This window comes from Mustela putorius, unplaced genomic scaffold (genome assembly GCF_011764305.1).
Source record: "Mustela putorius furo isolate JIRA1106 unplaced genomic scaffold, ASM1176430v1.1 tig00000831_pilon_pilon_pilon, whole genome shotgun sequence".
Taxonomy (NCBI): Eukaryota; Metazoa; Chordata; class Mammalia; order Carnivora; family Mustelidae; genus Mustela; species Mustela putorius.
The window spans coordinates 220,151-246,539 of record NW_025421490.1 but is presented as its reverse complement, the minus strand read 5'-3'; the positions used below and the strand labels follow the sequence as shown (position 1 = coordinate 246,539).

Here is a 26,389-nt window from a genome sequence, read left to right as displayed (position 1 = left end):
TGAACACGCATACCTGTTCTCCAGGTGGGGAATGAGGACTTAAGGGGCCTGTGTGCCAGGAGACAGATTATGTTTCATATTAAAGGTCTGCTTTCCCTTTAGGAAACACACATAACTCCTCAAAGAAGAACAAAGTTCTAAATGGGTACTGGCCCGACAGTGACACCATGTCCATGCAGGGGCGCAGCCACCGTGAGTAACAGCCCTGTCCCATGTGGCTCGGCCCAGTGGGAAAAGGAGACATTTACACCACCAGGGGGCGACTGCATGGCCTCCGGAGCCTGGTGGACACAGTGGTACAGGCTGGGGGCCTTGGGCCCAGCACCCCTAGAGGGGCTGCTGCTCCCCTTCTCTGGGCTGCCCCCAGGGTGAGGTGGGCCTGGCCATGAGAGCACACAGAGGCAGAGATCACCAGAGGCCAGAGTTCAGGTGTCAGAACACAGCTCAAGGCTGAAGAGATTCCTAGGAATTACTGACCAGGGTCAGAAGCCTCCTGACCAGGAGCCCAGTCACCCCGGTGACCCGCAGGTGGGCACCACCAGACTGCCCAACACCAGCCCGGGGCCCTGCCTCCCTGAACACATTCTCTGCTTGCAGCACGAGCAGGCCCTGAAACAGAGTCCACAGCCGCGGTGAATGTCAGCCTGGAATTCTGTCCCATCTGAGGAAAACACTTCCCTGGTTTGGGTTTCATAGAAGAGGGCATCCGGGCTTGGGCAGATCCCTGGGAGGTTGATACCTCAATGTTGTCTTTGCCTCTGAGGGGCAGGTCAGCAAAGACAGTGACTCTATCCAACAACCCAAATCCCCACCGCTCCCAAACGCTGGCGGAGGGGGGCACCTTACCATGACGTTGCTTTCCAGCATCTGCAGCCCTGGGGTACCGTTGGCCTGCAGCAGGGTGTGGACCACATCCTCGAGCTTGTTCTCCTCCTCAGCAGGAATGCAATACCTGCAGTGTTTGGAGACACGGGCAGAGCAGAGCCTTGACAAGGACCCTCTGCCTGGGGAGCATGTGCGGGCCCCACCGTGCACCAGCCCCCTTAGGCAACAGAGCAAACATAGGCTTCAGGGTGTGGGAAGAGGGGTGGTCTCTGGGGACCAGCACCCCACTTTCCAGGGCCACACGGCGGCTTCTGCCTAGTGTGGCCAAACGGCAGCCACTCCTCTTATGCATAGGTGACCTACAGATGAGCCAAAAACCCTTCAAGCCCAAACCAGATGTTTAAAGCCCCCTATAAATCAGATCCAGACACACGTGCAGACCCCACTGGCCTCTGGTGTATGCTCTAAACCTGCAGAAGTCGCCGTGGGACAAGGGGCCTGGCCCCCAGGCAGAGGAGGCCAAACCCCACCACTCTCCAAAGCCACTCAGGAAAGGAGTCTAGCCTGTCTGTGTGTGTGCCGCCTTGTGGCCAACGCTGCAAGGGACTCCACAGCGGTGTGATGTCCTGAACCTGGGACAAAGGCCCGGCCCCACAGAGGGCACCGTGTACCAGTGCCCAGCAAGCCCGGGACCTGGCCCGGCCAGCTTGGTGCCCAGGGGAGCAACACCATGAGGGCCGCATCAGGCAAGCCTTGCAGGTGGATGGGTGGGTGACCTGGCCGGGTCAAAGCCAAGGGCAGGGACAGTGCAGACTGTCCTGGCTGCAGCTGAGGGGCTGGCTGGGATGGCGAGGAGGAGAGAAGGCTGCAGATGCAGGCAGAACTTAACCAACCCGAGGATCTGGAACCTTACTGCATCATGGGGGAGCAAGGGAGCTGTCACCAGTGTCCCTAGAGGGCCCACCAGGAACACACTCCCAGAGCAGTCTGACCAGGCCATGGGCCAACGAAAACCTTGACCTCCAGTAAAAATCAAAGCAGCGTAAACATCAGCAATCACTGCCCCCGCACCCCCCAACCACACAATCAGCTCCAAACCTGGCCCTTCGCCCAGGCCACCGGCCAGCCCTCAGCACTGGTTTCTGTGGGGAAATCCATCCTCCACTTGGAGGCCAGATCCTGGTTCAGTCCAGGGACAGCCAACCCCACGTTCATGTTCTCGACAAATGCTTAGGTTATTTCAATACCAGTCCATGTTCCTGATTTGTGCCTTGAACCCGGGGTTTCTAACCTAAATCACACGCTTTCAGAAAAACCGCACACCATGAAGTTCTCCGATCATGTCCCGGCCTCCTCTTACTACACACCAGTGGGGTTTCCAGGGCTAGGTCCTCCAAAGGCCTGCAGTCTGACACTTCCCCACCTCTCCCTCATGGTCAGGCCGCAGGCCTGGGTGGAGCCCCGTGCACGCCAGGCCTGACGCGGCCCCAGAAACTCGGCAGCAGGAACAGCAGGCCCGGTGCGGCCTGCACGCACACGCTCCCAGTCTTCCAGGCCACTCGGCCTCGCCGGCCCGGCAGCCACTCACCGTCTCCCCATGGCACCCTGAGGACCCCTTCCCTCAGCAGGGAGGCCCCCACGGACGTCCCTCCCTCCCAGCATCCCTCAACATAAAGCACACTCGTGGGCATGCGGCCCGAGAGGGCGGAAGCCGTCACGAGGCTGCTGCAGTTCCAGGCTCCTCGGAAGGAGGACGGGAGCAGTAAGACATTAATAAAGAGTGCCTCGTCACCCCATTAGAACAATAAAGGCAGTTTGCGGGGGGCGGTGGTGGATGTGCTGTTGCCAGCCTGTCGGACAAGACAGCCGATGGCCTGCAGTCCTTTCCTATCTGGCACCGTGAAGGAAGTGTCGGGGAGCCAGCCGCAGGCCAGGCAACGGTCACAGGTGGGCCCCCCGGCAGAGGCCTGTCCCACAGCAGGACGAGGGGAACCCACTCTCTGCGGCACGTCGGCCGTGGAGACACTAAAAACAGCCTCACACAAGGCCCAGAGGGACCAGTTCACACCGGGCGGGGAAAGGCTGGGGACCAAGCTATGAGCCCCTTTCTGGGGCTCCCCTAACTGCTCTCACCCCTAACATGACACCACATCCTAGAAACCACCACCACCAAACACCGTCCTCGAAGAAAACCCGAGGGTCAGCGGACAGCAGACGGAAGGACGGGAACGGCCCACAAGCACGCGAGATGCTCAGCCCGGCTTGTGACCGGGCGCTTCCAACCTCCTGAAACCTCGCGCCCCGAGTGCTTCCAATCCCACGGCTGAGTGGGAGCAGTGAACCAACCCCCATGCAGATAAGCTCGCCGGGGCTAGCGGCTGCCTGCGGAGAGGGATGTCAGGAATGTTCCGGAATCCTCGCCCTCCCCCACGCGTCCGGCCGCGGCACACTCACCAAATGCAGTCAGCACCAGTGTGTAAGTAGTCAATGTAGGGAAGGTGGTTTTGGTCTCGAGACCAGCATGAGGTAGAAAAGACCATGCCAATGTTTAGCCAGGGAATTGTCACTCCTGCGGAGGGAGAAAAAGGCATTATGGGGGGCAGCACCAGCGTCTCTGAGTCAGGGCAACGAGAAATCTCCGCCTTGTTCCCAAACCGGGAGAAAAAAACAAAGAGAAAGGATTCAAAATGAGGAAACACCAGTGAGAAGGAACTTGAACCTTCCTGCTTGCTACAGAGAGGGAGCCAAAAAAGGAGACGCGATCACAAAACAGTAGTAACAGGGGCGCCTGGGCGGCTCAGACAACCGGTTAGGCATCTGCCTTCCGCTCAGGTCATGACCCCACGGTCCTGGCTTCCTGCTCAGAGGGGAGTCCTCCTCTCCCTCTACTCCTCCCCCAGCTTGGGCTATTTCTCTCTCTCAAATAAATAAAATCTTAAAAAAAAAAAAAAATCAATCTGTGAGTTAAGTCGGGAAGCAAGAAGCCCCAAGGAGCAGGACCGTGATGACTGCTGTCAGGTAACCAGCAGCCACACACCGCGGCCTCCTGAACCTCGGGACAGAGGGACAGCAGACATGCCAAGCTGGACCGCTCACTGAGGCCTCCACCTCCAGCACCCACCTGCCCCAGCCAGTGTGGGAGGCCCCCGCCCTTCGTGACCACAACCCCCAGGACACCTGCTGCCCTACTATCCTCATCCATCACTTAGGAGCCTGCACGGGCCCTACAGCGTCAGGACGTTAGCTTTGAAATTACCAATTTCAAGATGAAAAGCTGGCCACTACGTGTCTGCCCAGCTTCCAGGTTCTATCATTTGGTTCACCTTTCCACATTTTTACTGACTTTAGCAGTCCTCTTCCTCCCTTTTCCAAAGACCAATGTTTCTAATACACACGCTCTGCACAGTAACCTGTCCCGTCTGGTCACGTGAGGCACCTGCTCCGCACGCTGCCAGAGGCCAAGGCCTGAGGACCCTAGAGACAGCGGTGACATCGGGGCGCCTGAGGGGAGCAGTTGGTGAAGTGTCTGATTCTTGGTTTCAGGTCAGGTCATTTCTCAGGGTTGTGGATCAAACCCCATGTCTGTGCTAGGCTCAGAGTACACTCGGGTTTCTCTCTCCCTCTCCCCATGCCCCCCACACTGCTCGCTCTCTTAAGAACAACAAAGACAGCAGCCACGTCAGGCTTACCAGGCACAGCACCGAGGTGACGCAGGATGGACCCTGTGTTATTGGGAAGGACGGTGAGGTTCCATCCATGCCTGTGAGGAAAAACAGGGGGCTGTCACAGGTGGGCAAGGAAGAACACCATCTGGTCCCCAAAATGCAGACCACAGTGTCCCCCATTACCTTGAAAACGGTTCTGACTTCCCCACCGGGAACCCGCTGCCGTGCGTGTTGGTGTCCACCTTGCCGCAGTGCACAGCCACGTGGCAGTCCTTCTCTTCCACTAACCTCCAGTACTCTTGCTGCGGGGAGAGGAGAGGCCCGGTGAGCAGCCCCGCTGTGCACACGCCGCAGGGATGCCCACGTGCCACAGAGGGGCCCGCCACACGACTGGCGCCGAGAGCCACAGGCAGAGCTCAGAGGAGGACAGCAAGGGTCAGATCCCCGCTGGGGCCTGTCCCACAGGACAAAGGATGGGCTCGAGCAGACTTTAGTATGCTGGGTTCCCAAGAGCAAAATGTGGAAGCAGCTGGAGTGCACGGCCGTCAAGGTGAAGGATCTTCTCACGCAGGCCACAACCCCAGCTGACCTGAAGGCCTCGTGCCGAGGGAAATGAGCCAATGGCAAAAGGACAAATGCTATGGGATCCCATGTACAGGGAGGCACGTGGCAGTGTCAGAGTCAGAGGGAAAACATGCAGGTGGCCGGGGACCAGGGGCCGGGAGGTCAGTGTTCAATGGGGAAGGAGATTCAGTTTGGGGAGATGAGAAATTCTGGAGATGGATGGTGGTGAGCGTTATATAACAACATCCATGCACTCAAAGTCACTCAACTGCATGCTCAGACATGGCAAAAATGGTGTTGGTATGCATTTTAACACAATTCATGAAGCCACTTAGAGGAGAGCTGGGGGAAAGCACTGGCAGGCAGGAAGAACAGACGTCCTGCCACCCTTGGACCGACCGACATGGTCTCCAGCCTTGGCATCTCGATAGACGCACACCTCACCCCCCTCACTCCCCACCACCAGGGCCCAACCCCTCGGCAGGCCGTCAGCCGGCTGCAGGCAGCATCACCAGCAGGGGAGACGACAGCCAGTCGGGTTCGAACTAGGCCAATGAACTCAGGTCAGTGCCGGGGACATCACACCGCCAGCTTTAAGCACCTACCAGGTGATAGTAACGAGCCGTATCCAGCCAGTCGGGGGTGCGGGGGGGTCAGGAACAAGTTTTGCTAACAGGTCAGTGGTGCTCAATGTCCCTTAGGCAACTCCCCAACGCAGAAGCATTTTGGCATTTTGTTTTCAATTTTCATTCCGGAAGCAGAACATCACCTTCCCTGATCTTGGCCAAGTCAGTGTAGCTGGAACCCCATTTAGAGGAGGAAGCTGAGCCAGTAAGCATAGGGCATCATGGAATATGGCCTTCAGCTCAGGCAGGTGCTACCGGATCTATGACACCATATAATGCCTCCAAAGAGGGGACCAGCTGCAGAGGCCAAAAGCCCCCAGAATAAATCCCACACTTAAGTGTCTGCGTTCCTTAAGCAGAAGGAGAGGACTGTAGCCGCAGCCTGTGTGGGGGGATGGGCCCTGCTGCCCTGTGGGAGGAAGGGGACCCGCCACGGAGTTGATGACCACCAGCCAAGAAGGCCCGGCCCTCTCTGTAGGATCCAGAAGCCACATAGGCTCAGGCCGGAGGTCTGGATTTTCACAGACCCTCCCCTCCCACTGAGATACCATGTTAAGTGCTGAACACCGAAGACAACGCAGGATGTTCAGAGAGCAGGAATAATCTGAGCAGGAGACAGAAGGAGCTGTGTGTCCTTCGTGCCATGCGCAGTAGCAAACCCTGCACCCTCGCAGGCTCCCACAGGGACCTGTGCTGGACAGCAGAGGCCTCTCTCTCCAGCTCAACCATTCACCCCAGAGGCTCCCAACCCATCTTTGCACATCTCTCCCAAAGATGCCACAAGTGCTCCGGAAGCAGCGGTGACACAGCCCCATGTGTCCCAGATTCAGGGCCCAGTGGATGTCATGGGTGACAGGAGGTGGCTTCGGTGGGGCCAGAGCTGAGGGACGGGCAGGGCGTCAAGCCAGTGTGGCATTCAAAGGCATCACCCACGTTACAGAGCTGGGGCGGCCAGTGCCCAGTGGCAGGGACCTAACACCTAAGGGAAGGACAACACTGAGTTTCCTAACTGGGAAGCCCAAGCAGTGGGGCAGCAGCCCCCACTCTGGGCTGTCGTGGGGCCACGTGGCTCCACATAGCCACAGCATGGGGACTGGCCGTCCTGCTCCAACCTAGCCCGTCCAGGAAGCAGGGCCCCTCGTGGCCAGCACAGGCATACCCAGAGAGCGGGCATACACTGGGCTTGATGACAGAGGAGGACATGGTCTGAACCTCGTCCACCCGCGGCAGCCCCAGCCCAGCCACAGGAGCCTGGCATCCTCCCCTGACAGGCCCGACGGCTAGGCAGGGCCCGCCTCCACCGGCAGCGGGCCGTGCGCACCGAGCAGCGGGACCCCAGCTGGGGGATGTAAACAAACAGATCCAGTCCCTGTCCTGCCGTGGCGGCTCACCCAGAAACTCCCCCTAATTGGTCCGGGCACAGAAGTGCTCCCCGTCTTTCCAACCTCACACGAACTCAAAGACCAGAGTTGGCAGAAGCACAAAAATGGCAATCTGCCAATCCCATTAGACAAAAAATAGAGGAGAAAACGCACAACTGTGGTTTCCAGGGATTCCAAACATTCTCTTGCATAACAGACACACAGAGGACAGGGTGAGGAGCGGCCACCGAGCAGGGGACCGGATGCGCCTGGAGCTCGCCCCGACTGGGAGTCTCATGGCCCCGGGCAGGGCGGAGTCAGGGAGAAGCCTGGCAGGTGCGCCCCTTCCCTACGCGTCCTCTGTCTCAGAGTGAGGGGAGAGACTCAGGTGCAGCCTGCCTGGACCCGGCAGCAGACCCTGATGACAGCCCTTGGGGCCCCTCCATCCGTCAGGCAGCGGGAGGCCTGGGGACCGGGTGTGCCCCCCCCCCCCCCCCGGCAACTCACCTCGATTTCAGCAGGGGCGGGCTCCTTGCTGAAGCACATGTTCATGATATTTCTTGCTGTTCGATAAAAAGTCGTTAAAGAAACGGATCTTCCCTGAAAAAAAAAAAAAAAAAAAAAAAAAAAAAAAAACGAGGGTAAAACATAAGAAATTTAGCTAATCAGGTCATGATCTCAAGGTTCTGGGATCGAGCCCTGCGTTAGGCTCTCTTCTCAGCGGGGAGCCTGCTTCCCCCAACCCCGCCCGGACCCAGCTCTGCCTGCCTCTCTGCCTACTTGTGATCTCTGTCTCTCTGTCAAATAAATACATAGAATCTTTTAAAAAACAAGAAAAAGAAAAAAGAAACTTGGCCGAACCCCCACCCTGAATGAGGCCGCACTGCATCCCAGGGCCTCCCGGTGTGCCTGGGCCGCTCCCATCCCAAGCTGATGTGAGCAGAGAGGGCAGAAAAACCTGTGGCGACTGAAGGGGACGAAGGACCTGGCACCCTCACCACGCCAGCAGCGGGCAGACCCCTGAGCCAGCAGAAACGGGGGCTGCGCACCAGGCGGCCTCAGACAGGCGCCCACGTGACGCACAGGAGCACAGTTCGCTTTATGGGGAAGCAGGTACGACATAGGAAGGGGCCAGAAGGCCTCAGTTTACCCCACCTGAGGAGGCAGAGAGGAGACTGGTGGCATCCAGACGGGTTGGGCCTGGGAGAACTGTGGGGCATCCCCTGGCCCCCGTCAGGGAGGTGAGACGGCAGAATCACTCGGGTGGTTCTCTGCCACGGAAGCCACCGAGTGGAAAAGCAGCCAGTGCCGCCGGACACCTGGCCCCTGCCCTCGACCCAGAACGGGCACGAGGACATGCTAGCTGCCGTCTCAGTCTGTGAGTCCCACCCCAGACCCCGCGCCCGCTGACCGCAGAGCGGAGGCGTCATCTCACAGAGGCCCACCCCGTGAGAGTCGTGCTCTGCTTGCCGCTTGACCGCAGGGGTGCTCTTTGGAGCACCGACTGTATACCACGCCTGGTTCTGGGGGCCAGAGACAGAGCAGTGCTCACATGGACAAGGTCTCCAGTCTCTGGGGCACAGCTCTGGGGAGGCTGGCGAGGGCTGTGAGGAGTCAGGGGGCCGGAAGCCAACCGACAGAGTGGCAGGAGAGGGCGGCTTCTACCTGAGGTGGGCGGGGAAGGCTCCCCGCACGATTGGGCACTGGAGCACTCCACACAGAGAGACAGGTTTAGAATGGGTGGCAGATCCTTCCTGCCTTCAGAGGGACAATCAAAGCCGTCAGCACTGAAGTTCCGGCATCTGCTTCCGCTTTCCAGCATCGGGGTTCTGCCCAAAGAAAGTCCTTCCCTAAAATCCCAAACTGGTCTAGATACACTGTTCCCAACAAGGTAAGATCCTAACTACCAAGTGGGGCGTGATTTTACATCAACTAAAAAGCAGAGTGCCTGTGTTTGCGATCACACCTGCACGCAAGGTCAACACCCGCAGGGCCTGAAGGGGCTCCAGAACCAGGGGCTCCCCTCTAGCTCATGCGGGCACGCCCATGGCTGCCAGTGACGTCACCACGGCCAGGCCACCACCGGACATTGGTGATGAACCCCAATATTATCAATGACAGGGCACGTTTCCAAAAAAACTATCAGGCTTGCCTCATTCTCACTGAACTGTCCTTCTTAAATAAAAAGTAACAAATAAAAAACTTCTCATTTCTCAGACTGGCCATTCCGTCCCTGGACTTAGCCGCATTAAATGAGAAGAGCTTCTCATGCACACAGCCAGGAAACATCCAGAAAGTGCTCCTGAGTTTGTTCCAGCACCCTCTTCTCCCTCATCATGAAATATTTAACTTTCACAGAGACTGCTGGCAGCCACTCCCCACCCCCAGGGTCCCTGAGGGGAAGCACCAGGGACTGGCAACTCGGAACCAGAGCAAAGGAGACAGAGTCCTGCTGGGTCTAGCGGGAGAAGTTTGGTGGAGTCCAGCACGGTCTGTCCCTCCACAGGAGCGGAGGACGAAAGCTGAGAAAGAAATGGCCGAAGGCATCCAGAGCCATGACTTTCCATGCACTCTGAACCCACAGGTGAGTCAGCCTTCCCAGGCTTCCATATGGGAACCAGGCACTGGAAGACCCCCTCAATGCCACCCCCAGGGAGGAACAGGCCAGGGCCCGCTTTCAGGCCATGACAAGGACCTGAGCAGTGACAGGAGAGTGACGGAGGCTAACCCAAGGCATGTTTGTCAGCTCAGCAGAAAAACCATCACTCTGTATGTGGCTGCCAGGCTCGGGGCTGGTGGCTCGCTGGGCGAGGGCCTTCTCTAAGGACGCTTCCCTCCCAGGAAGTCCACGCCGGGGTCCCTGGGGCAATTCAGCAGAGATCTCTGGTGAAGGTCACAGCTGGACCAGGTGTCCCGCTCACCCTGGCAGGCACGTGGCCATGGGAGGGTCACAGGACTCTGCCTACCTCTGGGAGGAGGGGGCCTCTCAGCACAGCACACGCTGCACTGTGATCCGGAAACCCCTGTCTGCCAGGGACCTGCTGCGCCCCACCCCACCCCCCGCCCCAGGACTCAGCGGGGAGGTCTGTCCTCTTCGCTTCATCAGGAAGGACCAGGCAGAGCCCAGAACTGGCAAGCTGCTCAGAATGCAGGCAAGGCTGCAAAGGAAGCAAGTGCTCCAAGCCCGGAGGGTCTGGCCCCCCGGACAGCTCCCACACCAGGCCAGGCTGGGTGCTCAGAAGGGGCAGGTCATGCCCGTGGGCGTCTGCCCCCAAGCTACCGAGTCCCCAGCACCCGGGCACACACACCTCGTCTCATGCAAAGGAAATTAGAGGCTGGGAGCCGGCAGGTGGCTCACCTGCGGTCACGGCTGGCGGGAAGCCGAGCCGTCGCCAGACGCCTTGGGCCTGCATCCGGCCCGCCCCCAGCAGCCCCGCAGTCGGTGCAGGCTGCTCTCAGCTACAGGCAGCCGCCAGAGCCCTGCACCCCGCCCCCGCCAGCCCTGCTGGGGGCCCACCTTGTATATGCACTTGTGGAAGTCACTTAGGACGCCCTTGTCCTCCTCCTCCTCTCGCGCCACTTCCTTTTCCTGAGCAAAGAGTCGCCGCCGGCCCGTCTTGAGCTGGGCCTGGCCCACCTCTTTGAGCTTGCTGCGGAAGCCGTTCCTGTGGGCCACGCCGTTGATGAGCCCGTTCTTGGGCTCGAAGCGGGGCAGGGGGTGGAACTTGTTGTAGTCGTGCTCCGTGTGGCCCTCGAGGGGCCCCTTCCGCTTCTCCAGGATCTCCTTCTCCATCAGCACCTCCTTCTCCAGCCGCCGGTGCTCCTCGGGGGACAGGGAGTCATAGGAGAGCAGGTACTGGCAGTAGGCTTCCTGGAGCTTGGCCAGCCGGTCCTGGGCAGTTTTGGGGATGCGCAGCATGTCTGCTAGTTTGTTCCATTTTTTGAGGTCAGTCACTTGCTGCATGCCGCCCATCTCGTTAATCAGCCGGAAAAAGCAGGCCAGGTCGAGCTCGCAGCCTCCTGGGACGGTGAGGGACAAATCACAGGGACAGTCAGGGAAGAGCACGAGCACGAGCCCTTCTGCTTCCATCTGGTAAGTACGGGAACGCCACTACGTGCCACAGACACCACTAGGCACTGGGGTCAGAGCAGTGAACAGAATCCCTGCGCCTCAGGGAGACGAGTCTACAGGGACAGACAAGAACAGTCTGGGGCGCCATGGAGGTCACACTGCTGGCAGAGGGGCTGCGGCGCTGCCGGGTCTGCAGGCTCAGGTGGGACACTTGGGCAAGGTGTCCCCAGGGGGCTGACGTGTAAGCAAAGGCCTGAACGGAAGGAGAGGAGAGGGGGCCCTGCGGATCTGTGGGGAGGAGCTTTCCGGCGCCCCTCAGCAGGGGCAGCACGTACGCTGCATGCCCCCACCCCGCACCCCACACACACCCCAGGAGGCGGGGCAACCAGTTTTGGGGCAGGGGCTCATCACCCAAGGGCAGGGCCTAGGCTGTCACACCTTGAGGGACCTGCGTCCCAATGTCACCCACACCAGCTGTGAGGTCAAAAAGCAGACACGGGTAGCAGGCACTGTCTGTACCCAGCCCTTTGCACACATGCGCACGCACACACACACACTAACTGGTTTTCAATCCCAGTGGATTTCCAGGGCCAGAGGCAGTACCTGAGAGGGATAGAGCTGTCTGTCTGTCCCTCCATTCTGGTCACCCCGTGCTCCGAGAGACCGCCCATTTCAAAAGCTAGCGTCCACCACCCCCTGGATCAAATCACAGAACCGTCTAGATGCACGTCCAAACCAAATATACTTGAGTGTTCACAGAGGAACCGTCTACACAGGGCCTAGGAAAGCCAACCTCCCACCAGACAAAAGAGGAGAAACGAAATCTTCCAGAATAAGCAGCCCCTAGCTGTTAGAAGATACATCCCTAACAAAATGCTAGGTGAGAAAAGTAAAGCTTGAGTTTTAGGTCACTGAAAGGCAGGAACGGATTTCTACCCAGAGTGAAAGAAGCCCGAACTCTTGTAGAACAGCAGCCCAGTGCAGGGCGGCCCGGGCATCACGGGGTCCCTGGGGGAACAGGTCTCCCAACCCCACAGAAGACCAGGAGATGGGAGTGCAGCAGCCTGGATGCCAAGGAGCTCTGCCTGGTGAGAGGCTGGACACAGAGAAAGCCTGCCATGCCCATGGCCAGAAGCGGCCAAAGGCCAAGCTCCCCTCCCCGCTCCAGGTGTCCAGCTCAAACCAGGCAGAGTGGAGGCCAGCAGCACCCTGTGGACTCGCAGCAGTGGAGCAGGAAGTGAGCCACTGCAGCCGGCCACAGAGACTCACATCACAGATCAGAAAGGAGGCACCCTATACTCCTCTATTTTCCTCTTTGGAGATCATCAGAACCCCAGAGCACCTGAAAATGCACACACCACATGGAAAGGCATCGTTTTGTGGACTCCTCGCCTGTTCTGACTGGCCCATTTGCAGGGCCACCACACCATCCCGTGCAAAGTGGCTCCCGCACCCCCTGCTCCCAGGGGCTGATGGAGGAGGAGCAGATTCTGCAAAGTTGCTGCACACCATGGAGTCCCTTGCTCTGTGGGGAGGCCAAGCTCAGACCCAGGGCCCAAGGACTCTACAGTGACAGGCTGGCCTGGCCTGGACAGGCTGACCCCTTCCACAGATGGTGACAAGGCTCCACACTTGTGGGCAGTAGCAAAGCGTGCAAACGCACACACCATGGGGACACGTCTGCTTGGTCTTGGGCTATGGGAAGGAATCGGGCTTAAGAGAAACCTACTCTGAGGTTACTGGCCATCATTATGACATCACCTGTCCCTCAGTCCTCAACACGGTGAGTGGGGGGACTCCCACTACAGGGGGGGACGGGGAGGGTCCTCTGAGCACGCCCAGGGCATAGCCCACACCAAAGGCTCACATCTGCTCAGCCTGTCCCCACAGCCTGAGCCGTCTGCTGACGGCGTGCCATCCCTGAGCACAGACCCCAAACCAAGGATTTCTCCAAATTAAGTGATTTCTGCTCAGACACCTGCTGAGACAACAATCAGACCCCACCTCGCAGGGAGCCCGAGCTTCCTGCCAACTCCTGACACGTGGATGGATGAAACTGGCTCTTCTCGCTGCCACTACAAACTCGGGACCTCCAAAATGGAGGCAGCCACGTGCCCTGTTCCACAGGCCTGGAGCAGAAAGAGAGGTTGTGCGGGTCCCTCCCCGGCTGTCTCCAGAGGGGGCCCCCACCCAGCAGACCCAGCTCATCCCACACAGAGCGAAATGAATCCTCGAGGAGAGAACAGCAGCAGGGGCGGGGCAGGGCGGGGCAGGGCAGGGCGGGGCAGGTGACGGGAGCCTAGGAGGGCCTGTACAGGGGCTCTGCCTGCGGCCAGGGCCCCCACATCTGCCGGGATGCTCACACACACAGGGGGGTCCCCGAAATGAGCTCTGCAGTGGTCCCCAATCTCAAGAGAAACTTAAACCATCCCCTGATCTGTGGTCTCTGAAAGGGCCCCGCTGGTCACCAGAGAAAGTGACGGGCAAGGACAACCCTACCAAGGAGGACACAGAGAGAAAGTGGGCTGGCCTGTGTCACCCACGCCTTCGGGCGTTCAGACCCTACCTCCTGGCGCCCCAGGAGAGGACTGTATTTGGAGACAGGGCCTTGGAAGAGGGGAAGAGGGTAAAATGAGGTATCTTGGATGTGGCCCCCCCACCCCCCCAGGGAGAGCACCTAACCCACCGATGACCTGAGCAAGTGAAGACCAGGATAAGCCTATGAGCAAAGCCCACGTGAGGACATGGGGCAGACGCCAGCAAGCACAGGCCAAGGCCAGCCGGGCTCCAGAGGATCCACGCTGCCCAGGGCTGGGCTCTACCACCCAACTGCCCGTGTGGAGGGGGAGGCCCCTGCCCGCAGCACTGGGGCCCCGGGGCGAGCTCCGTTCCCTGCCACCCCCCGCCCCGTCCCAGCCCCCGGGGGGCTCACCTATGAGCGGGAGCTCGTCCATGGTGATGCCCTGAGATCTGAGGTGCTTCTTGATGCAGGCCAGCCGCTGCACGTTGGGGCCCCAGCGCCGGCCCAGCTTGTGGATGTGCTGAATCTGCGTCACGAACCGCATCTCGTCGTTGAGCTTGCACTCGGGCCGCCAGTCCGGAGGGGGGATCACCCTGCACATGCCGTACTTCTCCACCTGAGCGCGGACCGACTCGATGTAGACGAGTGGGTCGTGGAACTCCTTGGCGGACGGCCTGAGCACGGGGATCTCGTCCATGGCCGCCCAGCCGGCCCGGCCGCCCCCCTTGTCGGGCTTGGCCGCCGCCTCGTGCGGCTTGTGCAAGGGCTCCGTTTGCGAGGTAGAACGATTTTCACAGGAGGCGCCATCCGTCTTGCCGTGTGCTTGTCTGCCTGGCGCGCTCTTGCCAGCCGTGGCCCGCTTCGGCCGGTTCCTTTCCAGACTCCGCTCGGGCACTTCCTTCTTCACATGCCCGTGCAGCAGAGCCTTCTCCGCGGGGGCCGGCGCCGCGGGGGCCGCCGCCACCTTTCTGCCGGGGGCTTCGACAGCGCCCGCCGTCCCTTTCATCTTCTTGGGCGGGGACTGCGGCTTCTCAGCCTGCTGTGCCTCTTCCAGTCTCCTCTTGGAGTTCCGCAGCCCCTCCCTCAGCTGCCGCCCCCCCACCTCCTTAGTGCATGACTTTGGGTTCAACCTGCCACTGACCTTGAGGCCATTGACGGCGTGCCCGGTGGACTTGGACGCCCCCCCGAGGGATAGCACCTGTTTGCGGGTTTTTGCATTGCTACTTTCAGTTTTCCCTGAGATTGTGTGGTTGACAGCGGAACTGGGCTTGTGGTGATTGGGTTTGGTTTCCTTGACCAGTTCTCTCTTGGCTTTGGTGTATGTGACAGTCCCCTTCGTCACCGTTGCAGTGTACTTCACAGTTTTGGACGGTGAAGGTCTGACTTCGCGCATCTTTTTGGCACTGGTTGCACTTGTACCCAGAGATGACATTCGAGTGACTCCATTTACCTTCGAAACCTGGAGGCAGCAGGAGAAGCAGAGGGAGGAACAGGAGATGGTGAATTAGTACCTTCCGAGAGGGCAACCGCTCCCTGTGGGGAACCCAACAGAGCGGGCCGCAGAGGCAACCTGGGGCTCTCGACAGAGGCACACCATGGACACGGCCAGAAATGTGAGGCTGATGGCCTCACGCTTTCGAGGTCTTTAGACCAACATGCCCATTCTCCCACACAAAAACACGGTGCCCGCCCGCATGCCCGCAGCATGGCTTCCTGAGGGATTTAACAATCCCACTAAGTGCTTTTCCAGAAAACCCACGTTTCACGATGATGACCTGTCCACTTGTCAGCCATCACCTGTCACAGGTTAAGGACATGGAGAGCAGCAAGTTGCTGAGCCCACTTAGGGACACATGCGTGTTCTCTCTCTCACACACACACACACACACACACACACACCCTGTTCCAAGAAAAGACGTGCCTGACATTCTGTGTGCTCCACAGAACAGCATGCTCTGCCCACAGAATTTTTAAATCTAGGTGCTAAAAAAGGGAAGGAAACCAAAATACCATACAGAGAAAAGAACCAGCACACTCATGTGGCCCGGCTCCCATGAGGGTCACAGGCAGGCCGTGGTCGTGCAGACAGGGCCCCATGGAGCAGGAATGTGCCCCATCTCTCCAGCCAAGCAGAGGACACCTGCCTGCCCTCTCCTGCATGGACAGTTCTGGGTTCTGACCCCCGACAAGCTCCATATTCAGTTCTATGGGAACCGCAGGAGCCAGCAGCCTCTGTGCGCAGCCTGGATGCAGCAGTAATCCTGGGACCCGTAAAAATCACCCTTGTTTATATAAAGCAAAACCAGAGAGGGATAGGTGGACACCGGAAACACATCCCTTTTGAAAGATGAGGAAGAGCCCAGCCCGGAGCTGCTGTGGGGGAGGCGGTTTGGGACCCGTCCCGGCTCTGCCTGCCAGTGGCCGCTGATACTCTTTTGCATCTTGGGCTTCAAGTTCTCATCAACAACAGGAGTTCCAAACACAGACTCCAACGTACCATAGGTAACCACCACCTCCAAAGGGCCGACTAAAAATTACCCAATACCCAGAAGACAGAACCGCCACGGCCACCTCCTCGCATACCAATAACCCCTACGAGGAGGGGCTGCGCCCCCCAAGGGGAAGTGGACCAACCAGCCGTAGTCACACACTAGATAAGTCCTGCCAAGCTGAGACGTGCGGCTCCCTCGGGCCCCGCAGCTGCCCTGGCAGAGGAGCCAGGTTCCCTGGGACGCGGCCTGAGTCCCAGGGACCTCTGCCCTGGGCCCCGTCCCAGCCCAAGAAACGCACTTCACCCACACGGAACAAAACAAAAACAAAACCACAAGCTTCCCGTCGGGACCCAAACCAGTGCTGTCAGAACCCGCTGGAGCGTTTGTCCCGAAAACAGACTACAGGGCCCCACACCCAGGGATTCTCATCCACCAGGTCTGTGATGGGGCCCGAGAACTCGAATTTCTAACGAGGTCCTGGGTAATGCCGAGGCTGATTCAGGGACATACTTGGACATACTTGGCCATACTTGGAGAACAAGGAAGTGAACTACCAGTAGTAGGAGACTTTAAAGACAGAGAAGGAAGCGTATTTCTTTATATGCCACAGATCACACACAGTCCAATCGATCAAAGCCCTCCTTGGTATGAGGCTGTGTTCCATAAGCCAGCCACAGGGCATCTAGGGAGTCAGGTTTCCAGTGAGCCAATCTGGACACCATGAGGGGCTGGGCCCCACTGGGGACAGCAAAGGGCAGACCCCAGGGAGTTACAGCCACGGCCACCACTGCTCACCCCCCCCCCCACAGAGAAGCAGGACCGACCAGATCAGCTGGGGCGCAGAGATCTGGAATAAAGAACAGGAAATTAAAACACACAAAACTAGCTGCCTGGCAATAATAAGTGAGAAATACATTGATACAACCTGGGGGTAAGGAAATTTGAGGACCAATTTCCCACAGTGAGTACCACTGATCTGGAACAGGAGGGAAAAAGCCGAACACAAAGATCTCTATTTTTTTTCCCCAAATGCTTCCATTAACTAAACACATACCGTTTAGAAAAACAAAAACAGCGAAATCCTGCTGTGGCTTAGAGAGACTTTTCCATCAAGACACAGGCCTCAGGGACCCAGAATCTTCAAAGCGGACTTTGCCTTTCGGCCTTTGGTCTTTGCTTAACCACGGAGAGGACAGCCCCTTCCAGGTCTTCACGCAGCCCCAACAGTGCGGCTCCCACAGCCTAACCCCCTACTGTGGATGCTGATCTGCTCAGCAAGGGTGGGAGCCCCAGCGGGCTCAGAGTTCCCCTAATGCTTCCAGCCCCAGCCCCGCCCCACCCCGCCTCCCAGGGCACCTGCGGGAGACTCGAGAGCCAGAGAGGGGAGCTCTCTGACTCCACCTCAAAGAGTAGTGCAGTGGCCCTCAGGCCATCCCTCTGTCCTGTGGGCACCTGATGACGTCTCCTGGCACATTAGAGGAAGGTCAATGCCCTGCATTTCCTGCACAGCAGAATCTACACAAGTATCATGCCACCTTCAGTGGGAAAAAGAATCCCCTTCGTTACCTATTTCTGTCAACTTGAGTACCAGTGGTCACTCCCAGGATGTGCAGCCAACTGCCCAGATCTACCAGAAGGAGGAGTTACTCAATTCCTTTCCTTCCTCTCTGTCCTTACAGTCCTCCTCGAGAGCGGCTGGCTATCCAAATCCTATACGTGTGCATCCACATCACGGCATCTCCCTCGGGACTCATCAGAACAATGAACTTGATGTTGAGAAATAAGTTAGGGAGCCTGGAAAGAGCACACTTCGTGAACTGAATTCCTTCTTCCCAGACCCAACGGCCCACCCAGTGTGCTATGCCTGCCAGCAGAGGCCACGATCCAGCTCACAAGTTGGCCCAACCCAGGAAGCCATCTGTCCGTCCCACCCACAGGGCCACATGTCTTAAGATAGGGACCAAACGGGACCAGAGACCTAGGACCCACCTGTCTGCACACGCACGTGCCTCCTCCTTGGCCTGTCCTTGTCTTCAGGGGTCCAGCACTCAACTGTTACCAAAGAAAACAAAGGGAAGGCGGAGGGTGCCATCTGGTCACTGAGGGTTTCTCCCCCACCCACCACTTTATCAAGAAGCAGTGAGCCAGCGAGCACGGAGTTTCAACTTAACAACACGCCCAGGTCACTCAGACACGACACAGTGCAGTGGGTCTGACGTCACTGGCGCGGGCCCTGGGAAGTCCTTGCCCAGAGCACGTGAGAGGTCACCTAATCCACTGAGGACTAATGACGGTGTGCGTGTGACAGAACCCTCCGCATGCAAGCATTCACCTGAAAAACCCTCCCAAGTCTCTCCTCCACTCAGTTCTGGCTGGGTTTTCGGTCTTTGCCTCCCACTGCCCCACAACCCGCCCAGCTGTGCAGGAGGCCGGGTGGGGACAGGGGGGTGGGGTGGGGGGGGACGACGATGACATCTGCAGCCTCTTCGCCCACCACCACCCACTGGTCACCTGTAGCGGGGGTTCCCCCAGGCACACGGCCAGGAGGCAGCTCCAGGCTGAGAGGCTTGCTTCCCAAGCAGAAATCCCACAGCGGGCTCCAGTCTCCCACCAGAGGGAGCTGCTGAGTCGGGAGCCTGGGCCCATTCTGGCCCAAAAGAACTGGGGATGGTGCCGGAGGGAGGGAGGGATGCTCAGGAGAAACATCTGCTGGCTGGGCAGAGCCCACTTGAACTTCAAAACCTGGACTGAAAACGAAAGAACCTGAGGCGAACAGAACTGCACCAGACAGGCAGTGAGTTCCGGGAGGGCAGGCCTGCTGGTGCAGCAGACCCTCTGCATAAGAGAAGCAGTAAGACCCAAACTCAGGAGCACAGGACAGAAAGGAGAGGCTGGATTTGGGCAGGAGCCCCTAACCCTCTGACAGCACCTGCTCCCACTCCAGGCAACGGAGTCACAAACACCACGCCACCAACACACACGAGACCACGTACAGGCCCGACCTGGCAAGCAGCCTGGTGAAAACCCCAAACAGAGTCCGGAGAGTGCAGCTGATCTCCTGACCTTTTTTCTCTCTGAACGTTGCTATTTCATTTTCCACAACTTAAAGAACAACAACAACAAAGACTACTCCCAATTCTTGGATCAGAGTTTAAACCTCCTCTTCGAATCCTTGAGGCCAAGACAGTTTCGGCGACCCGTACACAGATTATGTGAGCCCGGAGCTCGGCAGACCTTCCCGCCAAGCGCGTCGCCGGCCAAGCATATCGCCGGCCCTCACCGTGTGGCTCGGCCTCAGTGCCACATGGAAGCACAGGAAGGTGACTGCGTCTGCTGCAGCCTGACAACCCACTTCTGGGCTCACTGGACACACAAACCTCTGCACCAGGAAGGACGACCTCCTCGGGATGCTCTTGGAAACCAACGTTTCAGAATCTGCTCCCGGGGCCTAAAGCCATTGTCTTACCATCCAGAGTGTGTTATGGTCACTTAGTGAATTAACACTGAAGGGGCAGGTTAAGGCAGTGAAGACGGAGGCATCGTGGATTCCTCTGACACCGAGCCCATGTCCACATTCTCCTGCCACTGGCCCCTGACAGCCCCAGGACGGCCCACACGTGTGACGGGCATAGCATCGCCGCTCTCGTAAGGGTGCGAGCCTCAGAAGCTTGGGCTCTCGGGAAGCACGGACGGCCCGGGGCACATGGCGTCACGCAAGGTAACAGGCAAAAGGCTCTTACAGTAAAGATAGCAAGTGATCAGTGCGTCCAAGCGCATCAGTGCCAACAGGGTGAAGCCCCTTCTGGGCAGCACCCCCTTGACACTGTACCCCCTGCGGCCCACCACCCTGAATACCGTCCATGTTCATCCTTCTGTCTCAGGCAGACCCGGGTAAGTTAATCCTATGATCTGAAGTTAAAAATCAGCATGTCCTCTGGCCCATCTTTTATGCGGTGAAGGAGGAAAGACTGGATCCCAGTCATCTCCATCAGGCGGTTACAAAGGAATCTGCGATGTAGCTTTATGGACCTCATTTTCTCTGTCTTTAAATAACGGGATTCAGTGGTTTCCAAATTGTCCTTCCGTTTCCCCAATCTCGCCGACAGGGGAGTGGGCGTGACTGCCTCCAAGTGAACAACAGCGGCCAAGAGGTTCAGGTATCTGAAGGTCGTGGTCAGCACCAAGTGAGAGGGGAGCCCTGGGCAGGCCCTTCTGGGGTGAGGAGACAGGGGAGGAGGGGAGGGAGGAGGAAAGCCCTGCGCAGGGCATGGGGACAGCCGGCCTGTGAAGATGGTTCCCTGAACAAAAGCCCATGAGCCAGGCTCCTGCAGGTGCTCAGGGACGGAAGCTGCCCTGCGAGGGTAACCCCAGGTTTCTCCTCTGACTCCAGCTGCAGCGTATGTGCAACGGGCCACACATGCATGCCAGGGAGCACAGGGCAGAAGGGTGCCCCCACCCCCCACCTCTTCCCTCCAGCTGTGTGATGCCTCACGGTCAGTTACACAGGGACATCCTGAGCCGAGGGGCCTATGCTGACAGCCGAGAGGGGGCAAGGTTTAAAAGATGCCACACGTACTTGCTCAATCTCAAGATATCAGCGCAAAGGATGAAACGGTGGTACGTGAAGAGCCTGGGAACGAAAACAGGATTCTTGCCCTATTCACCCACCCCCCGAGCCAAATCACCCATGAAGGCAAAGATTAACACTAATAACGAACGCGGAGACACACGCACACTCCCACGTACACACACACGAATACACGGCAAGAATACGCGTGTCTAGGAGAGATCGCCCCACGTATCGTCAGAACAAGAAAGGCCAGACGGAAAGAAAAGATGCACAAAGGCAAAGACCCGTGTCCCCGCCATCCCTTCGTCATTCTAGAACACTGCCACGCAGGAACTCTCCTCCATCCTCGCCCTGACTCCATCTTTTATTACAGTCTCTGGTCCATTCTGGAGAAAAGGTTAACTCTGGCTCATAAATGCCCGTGAGGAGAGCTCATCTGCGCTCCCCACAGCTTCCTGACCTCAAAATGCAGTGAGGAAGGAGCAGCGGGGACAGGAGAAATGCCACCGACCCCGGGGACACAGCCGTTCCAAAGCGGGCCTCCAGACACCTGCCTGTCTCCCAAGCCAGCCTCCCGAGGCCCTGAGAAATCCCCGTCCGAGGCCGGGAACACCAGCAGTGGCAGAGCCCGAGGCTGTTCTTGGGAGGTTCCCAATAGGATCTGTGTCGTCTGCTACGACTCTGCAGTGGGGACAGCGGGAGGCGGGCTAGATAGAGAGCTGTGCAGCCGTGCTCTGTGGACCCTGAGGGGCAGACCATGTGTCCCCCACTGCTCCCCAGCACAGGGGAGCAGCTCAGCAGCGCATGCCCAGGTACGTCCTCTGCGCCTCAGTCCCAGAAGAGACACTAACTTTTCACACGAAGAACAGAGCAGTCGTCCAAGGCTGTCCCTGGATAGCACTCCAGCCGGCAGGCCTGCTGTCCAGGTGTAGCTTCTCTAGGCTCACCCTGACAGGACTCTGACTCATCTGGTGCCCGAGACACGGGGGTGGGAGAGAGGTAATGCAGAGGGCAGGCTCCCCAAACCATCGCCAACACACAGGACCCCGGGCGTGCTCCAGGGCTGACGTGAACACACCCCAAGACCAGCTCACGGATGTGCACAAACCCCTCCATGCAAAGGTGAGGTTTCCGTCCCCATCCTACCTCTGACCGCCACCCTTCTGCGGCCGGAGCCCTCTCAGGACAGATCTCCTGAGGCTCTGACTCACAGGCCCCCTTTGGTTAGCTGGTGACATGGGGAAATGGTACCTGGCAGACAGTCACCGGTGTGGTGGGGGTCACCCGTGCAGCGGGGCCGGGCTTTACCTGTTTCCGTAAGTCCTGAGCCGACCGATGCAGAGGGGGGTGGTGGTGGTTAGCAGCGAGCCCCTTGGCCGAGGAGCCCGTGGATGGGGCCGCTGGTGGGTGGGCCGCTGAGGCCTGTTCCCTCCGGCTGTCAGCCCGGTGATCGCTGTGCTTCTCCTTCCCGGGAGTGGCCTCTTTGCTTTTGTGTTTTTGAACAGGTTCTTTCTCCCGTGTTGACCTGCTGGAACCATTGAAAACTAGAAAGGAAGGAGAGAGAACGAGGTCACTACAGCAGAGACTGTAACCACCAAGCGCCAAGGCCCCGATGTCAAAGGGAAAGAGAACATGGCCCGTGAATCCCATCCATGCTTGAGAGCGACCCCAAGTCAAAACACCCCTCACCTGTCCCCACAACACAAAAGCCGGGAATAATCCCAGGCCCCGAGACAAAAACCATTCAAGGCACAGCCAAAGAATTACTTGCTGGCGTAGAAATGCTAGAAAATCTATTTTTAAAAATCTCTACTGAAGTAAACCAAAACCCAGCCGCCCTCGGAGTATCAACATCACTCCTTAAACAAAAAGAAACTCAAACGAAGAAACGAACACCAACGGTCCCATCCTGAGTCCTGAGAACAGGACGGCCCTGCACATGGAGAGACGGAGGCTGGAGGAAGACCGTGTATCCTCTGACACACACGCCGGGAGACGGACGGTCTGCCCACACATGCGGGTCAGGGACACAGCTGCTGCACCTGCCCCATGGGTGACCAGAGGGAAGAGTGTGTCGGAGCTGAAGCTAGACCTGTTTCTGTTCCAGAAGCGGTCACAGTCGACAGGTCACGCTGCTCCCCACAAACCAGGGTCACAATCAACAGGTCATGTTGCTCTCCACAAACCAGGGTCAGGGTCACAGCCGACAGGTCATGTTGCTCCCCACAGAATCCAAAGGGCCCACGAGGACATGAGCATCAGGCCCATGTTACAGATGAAGCCAACAGAACGGGGCAGAGAAGGGGTATGCTTGGCAGAGGCCCAACCCCTCCCCGACCCCTGATGCCACCCACCGAGCCAATTTAGAAGAGGACGGCACTGTGCTTGGCTTTTTATAGGAAACTCCAATTTGGTTACTATTCGGAGTTCCCTCTGCGTTACCACTGGAGCTGACGATTACAGACCGTGGGTATGGGGCCCCTCTGCACGGCACCCCTGAGCCTTTCCCATCTGTTCCCCCCACAGCACAGGTCTCCCCTCACACCATCCCGGGGGGGTGGCTGCCTTCTTTGGGGGAAGGACAAAGGCAGGACAGACAAGGAAGCTACAGCGAGCCCTGGCACCTGTCCCTTCAGAAAGGGTCCCAGTGCATCTCCTGATGAGGGGGAGCCTTACAGATCACGGCGTCCACTGCCCTCGAGTACCTCTTCTCCAGCCCACATCTACGCGGAAGGGGCTATGCAGAAGTCACTTCCTGCTGGCATGAAGAAGCCACACGCCCTGCCACCCCCGGCCCCCATTCCAAGAGCTCAAAACCAACGAAGCCTGTGTCTTCTGAGGACGGCTGCCTGCACGCTGCGTGCCCAGAGCTCCCTAAACCTTCTCTTTCACCTCCGCTGTGTCCTTTAAAGGCCTGCGATGCCTGAGAGGTTGCAAATATTTTCCTCTTCTCTGTCATGCGCTTTCCCTCGGTTGTGAGGCTAAATCTGCTAACCCATTTTTGTTTTTTGAAGTTTGTCTTCACATTTATGCTTTGAAAGCCCGCCCATATTTCCAAATGCTAAGAGAGCCGCCCACGTCTCCTCCCGATTGCTTCCTGATCCCAGTGCTAACACAGACGGTCTTGAGGCCCCTTGTCATGACCCGGCAAACCACAGAACAGAGAATGACCGTTGCCCATGCCCAGACTGGCTGTGAACTTCCGTCTCGAAAGTTCCTCCCTGCATCAGTGACTACCTCTTCTACACAGAGTTTCAATCCCGCAGCTGAAGACCCCCAACATCACCAATCCGGTGTGTGCTCCCACACTGCGGGAGGTTCTACGGGACACTCAGTCACAGGGAAAGTGCAGGGCTGTGAGCGGTGTAAGCACAGAGCCCGTCAGTCCCACCCAAGCTGGGAGTGTCTGTACTTACTTTCAAGACAAATTAAAAGCAGCATCTGTAAGAAGCCCTACTTCAGTGTGATTAAGCTAAGGAACATGAATCTGGGCAATCCTTGACCACTTGCCCATTTCCTAGAGCCATGAACACAGCTTCTTTCCTGGAACAGCATGGGAAGCTGGCTTGTTTAGGGGTTCTGTTTTTTTGTTTTTTAAATCTCAAATATTCTATACCCCTCTGTGCTTTGTCACGGCTCCTAAGAAAGTCGCAGTTCTGCAATTACTTCCCTTCGTTCGGTTAAAAAGATGTGCTTCGACGGCTCTGTCCTTGTTGGTAACACTGTGCTGGACAACAGCTCAATTCCCAGCATGGCCCTCTGCAGCCCAGCAAGTCTATCTGCCCCACGGTGCTCTCTGTAGAATGGGGAGGATGCATGTCCCCTGCATGGAGCTTTGGGAAGCCTCCTCAGTGCCTGTTCAGAAGGATCAGCTCAGGTGACTAAGGAAGGAGTCAGACCATGTGGCAAACCCTCCTTTGGCTTTCTGTCCTCCCTGCCCAGAGCAGTGTGAAGAAGGGCTTCCATACAGACAAGTGGCTGCCTTGGGCAGACCTCGGTTTCATGGAAGAAAGACATGGGGCTGGTGCCCAGCTAGCTTAATGAGCAACTTGACCCTCAGGGGACTCGGGGACCCTTTCAGGGGATTCCCTAGGTCAAAACTATTTTTGTAATTATACTAAGACCCTCATCTGCCCTTCTCACTGTGTTGAGCTCAGGAATGGTACAAAAAGAAGGTAGATTAGCATCAGAGAAATGCTGATCAAAACCACCATAAGACACCAACCACTTCACATCCACTAGAATGGCCTCCTCCAAGGACAGATAACGGGGAGTGTTGCTGAGGACTCAGAAATTCTACCCCTCATTCCCTGCTGGTGGGGATGTGGGATGTTGCAGCCACATTGGAAAATGGGCCAGAAGTTCCTCTAAAAGTGGAAGAGTTACTGTATGACCCAGCAATTCTACTCCCTGGTATGGACACAAGAGAAATAAAATGTCCACACTGAGGTGCCCCACTCTCGGTTGTGACTCACGTCATGACCGCAGGATCCTGAGATGGAACCCTGCCTCGGGCTCTCTGTTGAGTGAGTCTCCCTCCGGGGGTACCTGGGTGGCTCAGTTGATTAAGCGTCTGCCTTTGGTTCAGGTCAAGATCCCAGGGTCCTGGGATGGAGCCCCGTGTCCTGTGTCCTGCTCTCTGCTCAGCGGGGAGCCTGCTTCCCCCTCCCCCTCGTCCCTTCCTCCAGCTTGTGCTCTCTCACTCTCTTACTCACTCTCTCTCAAATAAATAAAATCTTTAAAAAGATTCTGTCTGCCCCTCCCCCACTCATGCACCCATACTCTTTAAAATCAATACATCTTTAAAGCTACATCTCCACGTAAAAACTTGTGTGTAAATGTTCAAGGCAGAATTAATAATAACTAAAAACTGGGGGGAAACAAAGGTTTCATCAACTGGTATTTAGAGAAACGGAACAGGATATTGTCCATCCCAAACAAGGAATCGAGCGCTTGCATGTGCGCCGGCGTGAAGGGTCTAGAAGGCGACTACGGTAAGTGAAAGGAGTGAACGACAGAAGGTCCCGTCTGGTAGGAGCCCGTTCCCATGCAAGGACCAGAACAGGCTGATACAGGGAGCTGGGGGGCCCATGAATGCTGGTCAGCGGGTTGGGACGTTTCAGGAAACTGGGAATGACTGCTGATGGGAACAAGGTGGACAGGACACGAACTGCCACCAAAGCGGAGTGTGGGGACGGCTGCACAATTCAATGCATAAACGAACTACTGAACGGCATGCTGAGATGCATCCTAGGATTCGGGACTCATGGACAGTTGTATCTCAACACAACTACTGTTTTTTAAAAGGGGGGGGGGGCTGGGGGGCCTCAGTCGTTAAGCATCTAACTCTTGATTACGGCTCAGGTCATGATCCCAGGGTGGGGAGATGGAGCCCCCCAGCAGCGCGCTCGCACTGGGCTCCAGGCTGGGCCGTGGAGCCTGCTTAATGTTCTCCCTCTCCCTCTGCCCTCCCACCCCCGCGTGGTCACATGCTCTCTCCTGAAAACTACTGAGAACCGAAACCAGCGGGCAAAACACAAATAAAACACTCCTACAGACTGACTATATCATCACCAGTTCCTAGCAGTCAGCAAGAAGGCAGGCAGGCAAGAGGAGCCGGCTCTCACCTCGGGAGTGATGAGCAGCACAAATTGTTACAGGTACAAAATCCCGACCCTTGGGTGTCCGTACTT

At 57.7% G+C, this 26,389-nt stretch overlaps 1 protein-coding gene across 5 annotated transcripts in view; it reads right to left on the bottom strand.

The window, feature by feature from the left end:
- Window positions 1–26,389, bottom strand: part of JARID2 (jumonji and AT-rich interaction domain containing 2) — a 254,648-nt gene that overhangs the window by 9,293 nt on the left and 218,966 nt on the right. For 3 of the 5 annotated variants that reach the window (XM_045085040.1, XM_045085044.1, XM_045085042.1), the window contains 9 exons: window positions 22,005–22,240; window positions 18,116–18,178; window positions 14,046–15,093; window positions 10,559–11,061; window positions 7,549–7,641; window positions 4,674–4,792; window positions 4,515–4,585; window positions 3,280–3,394; window positions 847–952 (listed from right to left, as the gene is read on the bottom strand). In XM_045085040.1, the coding sequence (XP_044940975.1) occupies window positions 847–952; window positions 3,280–3,394; window positions 4,515–4,585; window positions 4,674–4,792; window positions 7,549–7,641; window positions 10,559–11,061; window positions 14,046–15,093; window positions 18,116–18,178; window positions 22,005–22,240 (2,354 nt within the window). The remainder of the gene's footprint in view (window positions 1–846; window positions 953–3,279; window positions 3,395–4,514; window positions 4,586–4,673; window positions 4,793–7,548; window positions 7,642–10,558; window positions 11,062–14,045; window positions 15,094–18,115; window positions 18,179–22,004; window positions 22,241–26,389) is intronic. The other 2 variants (XM_045085041.1, XM_045085043.1) reach the window with 1 other exon arrangement.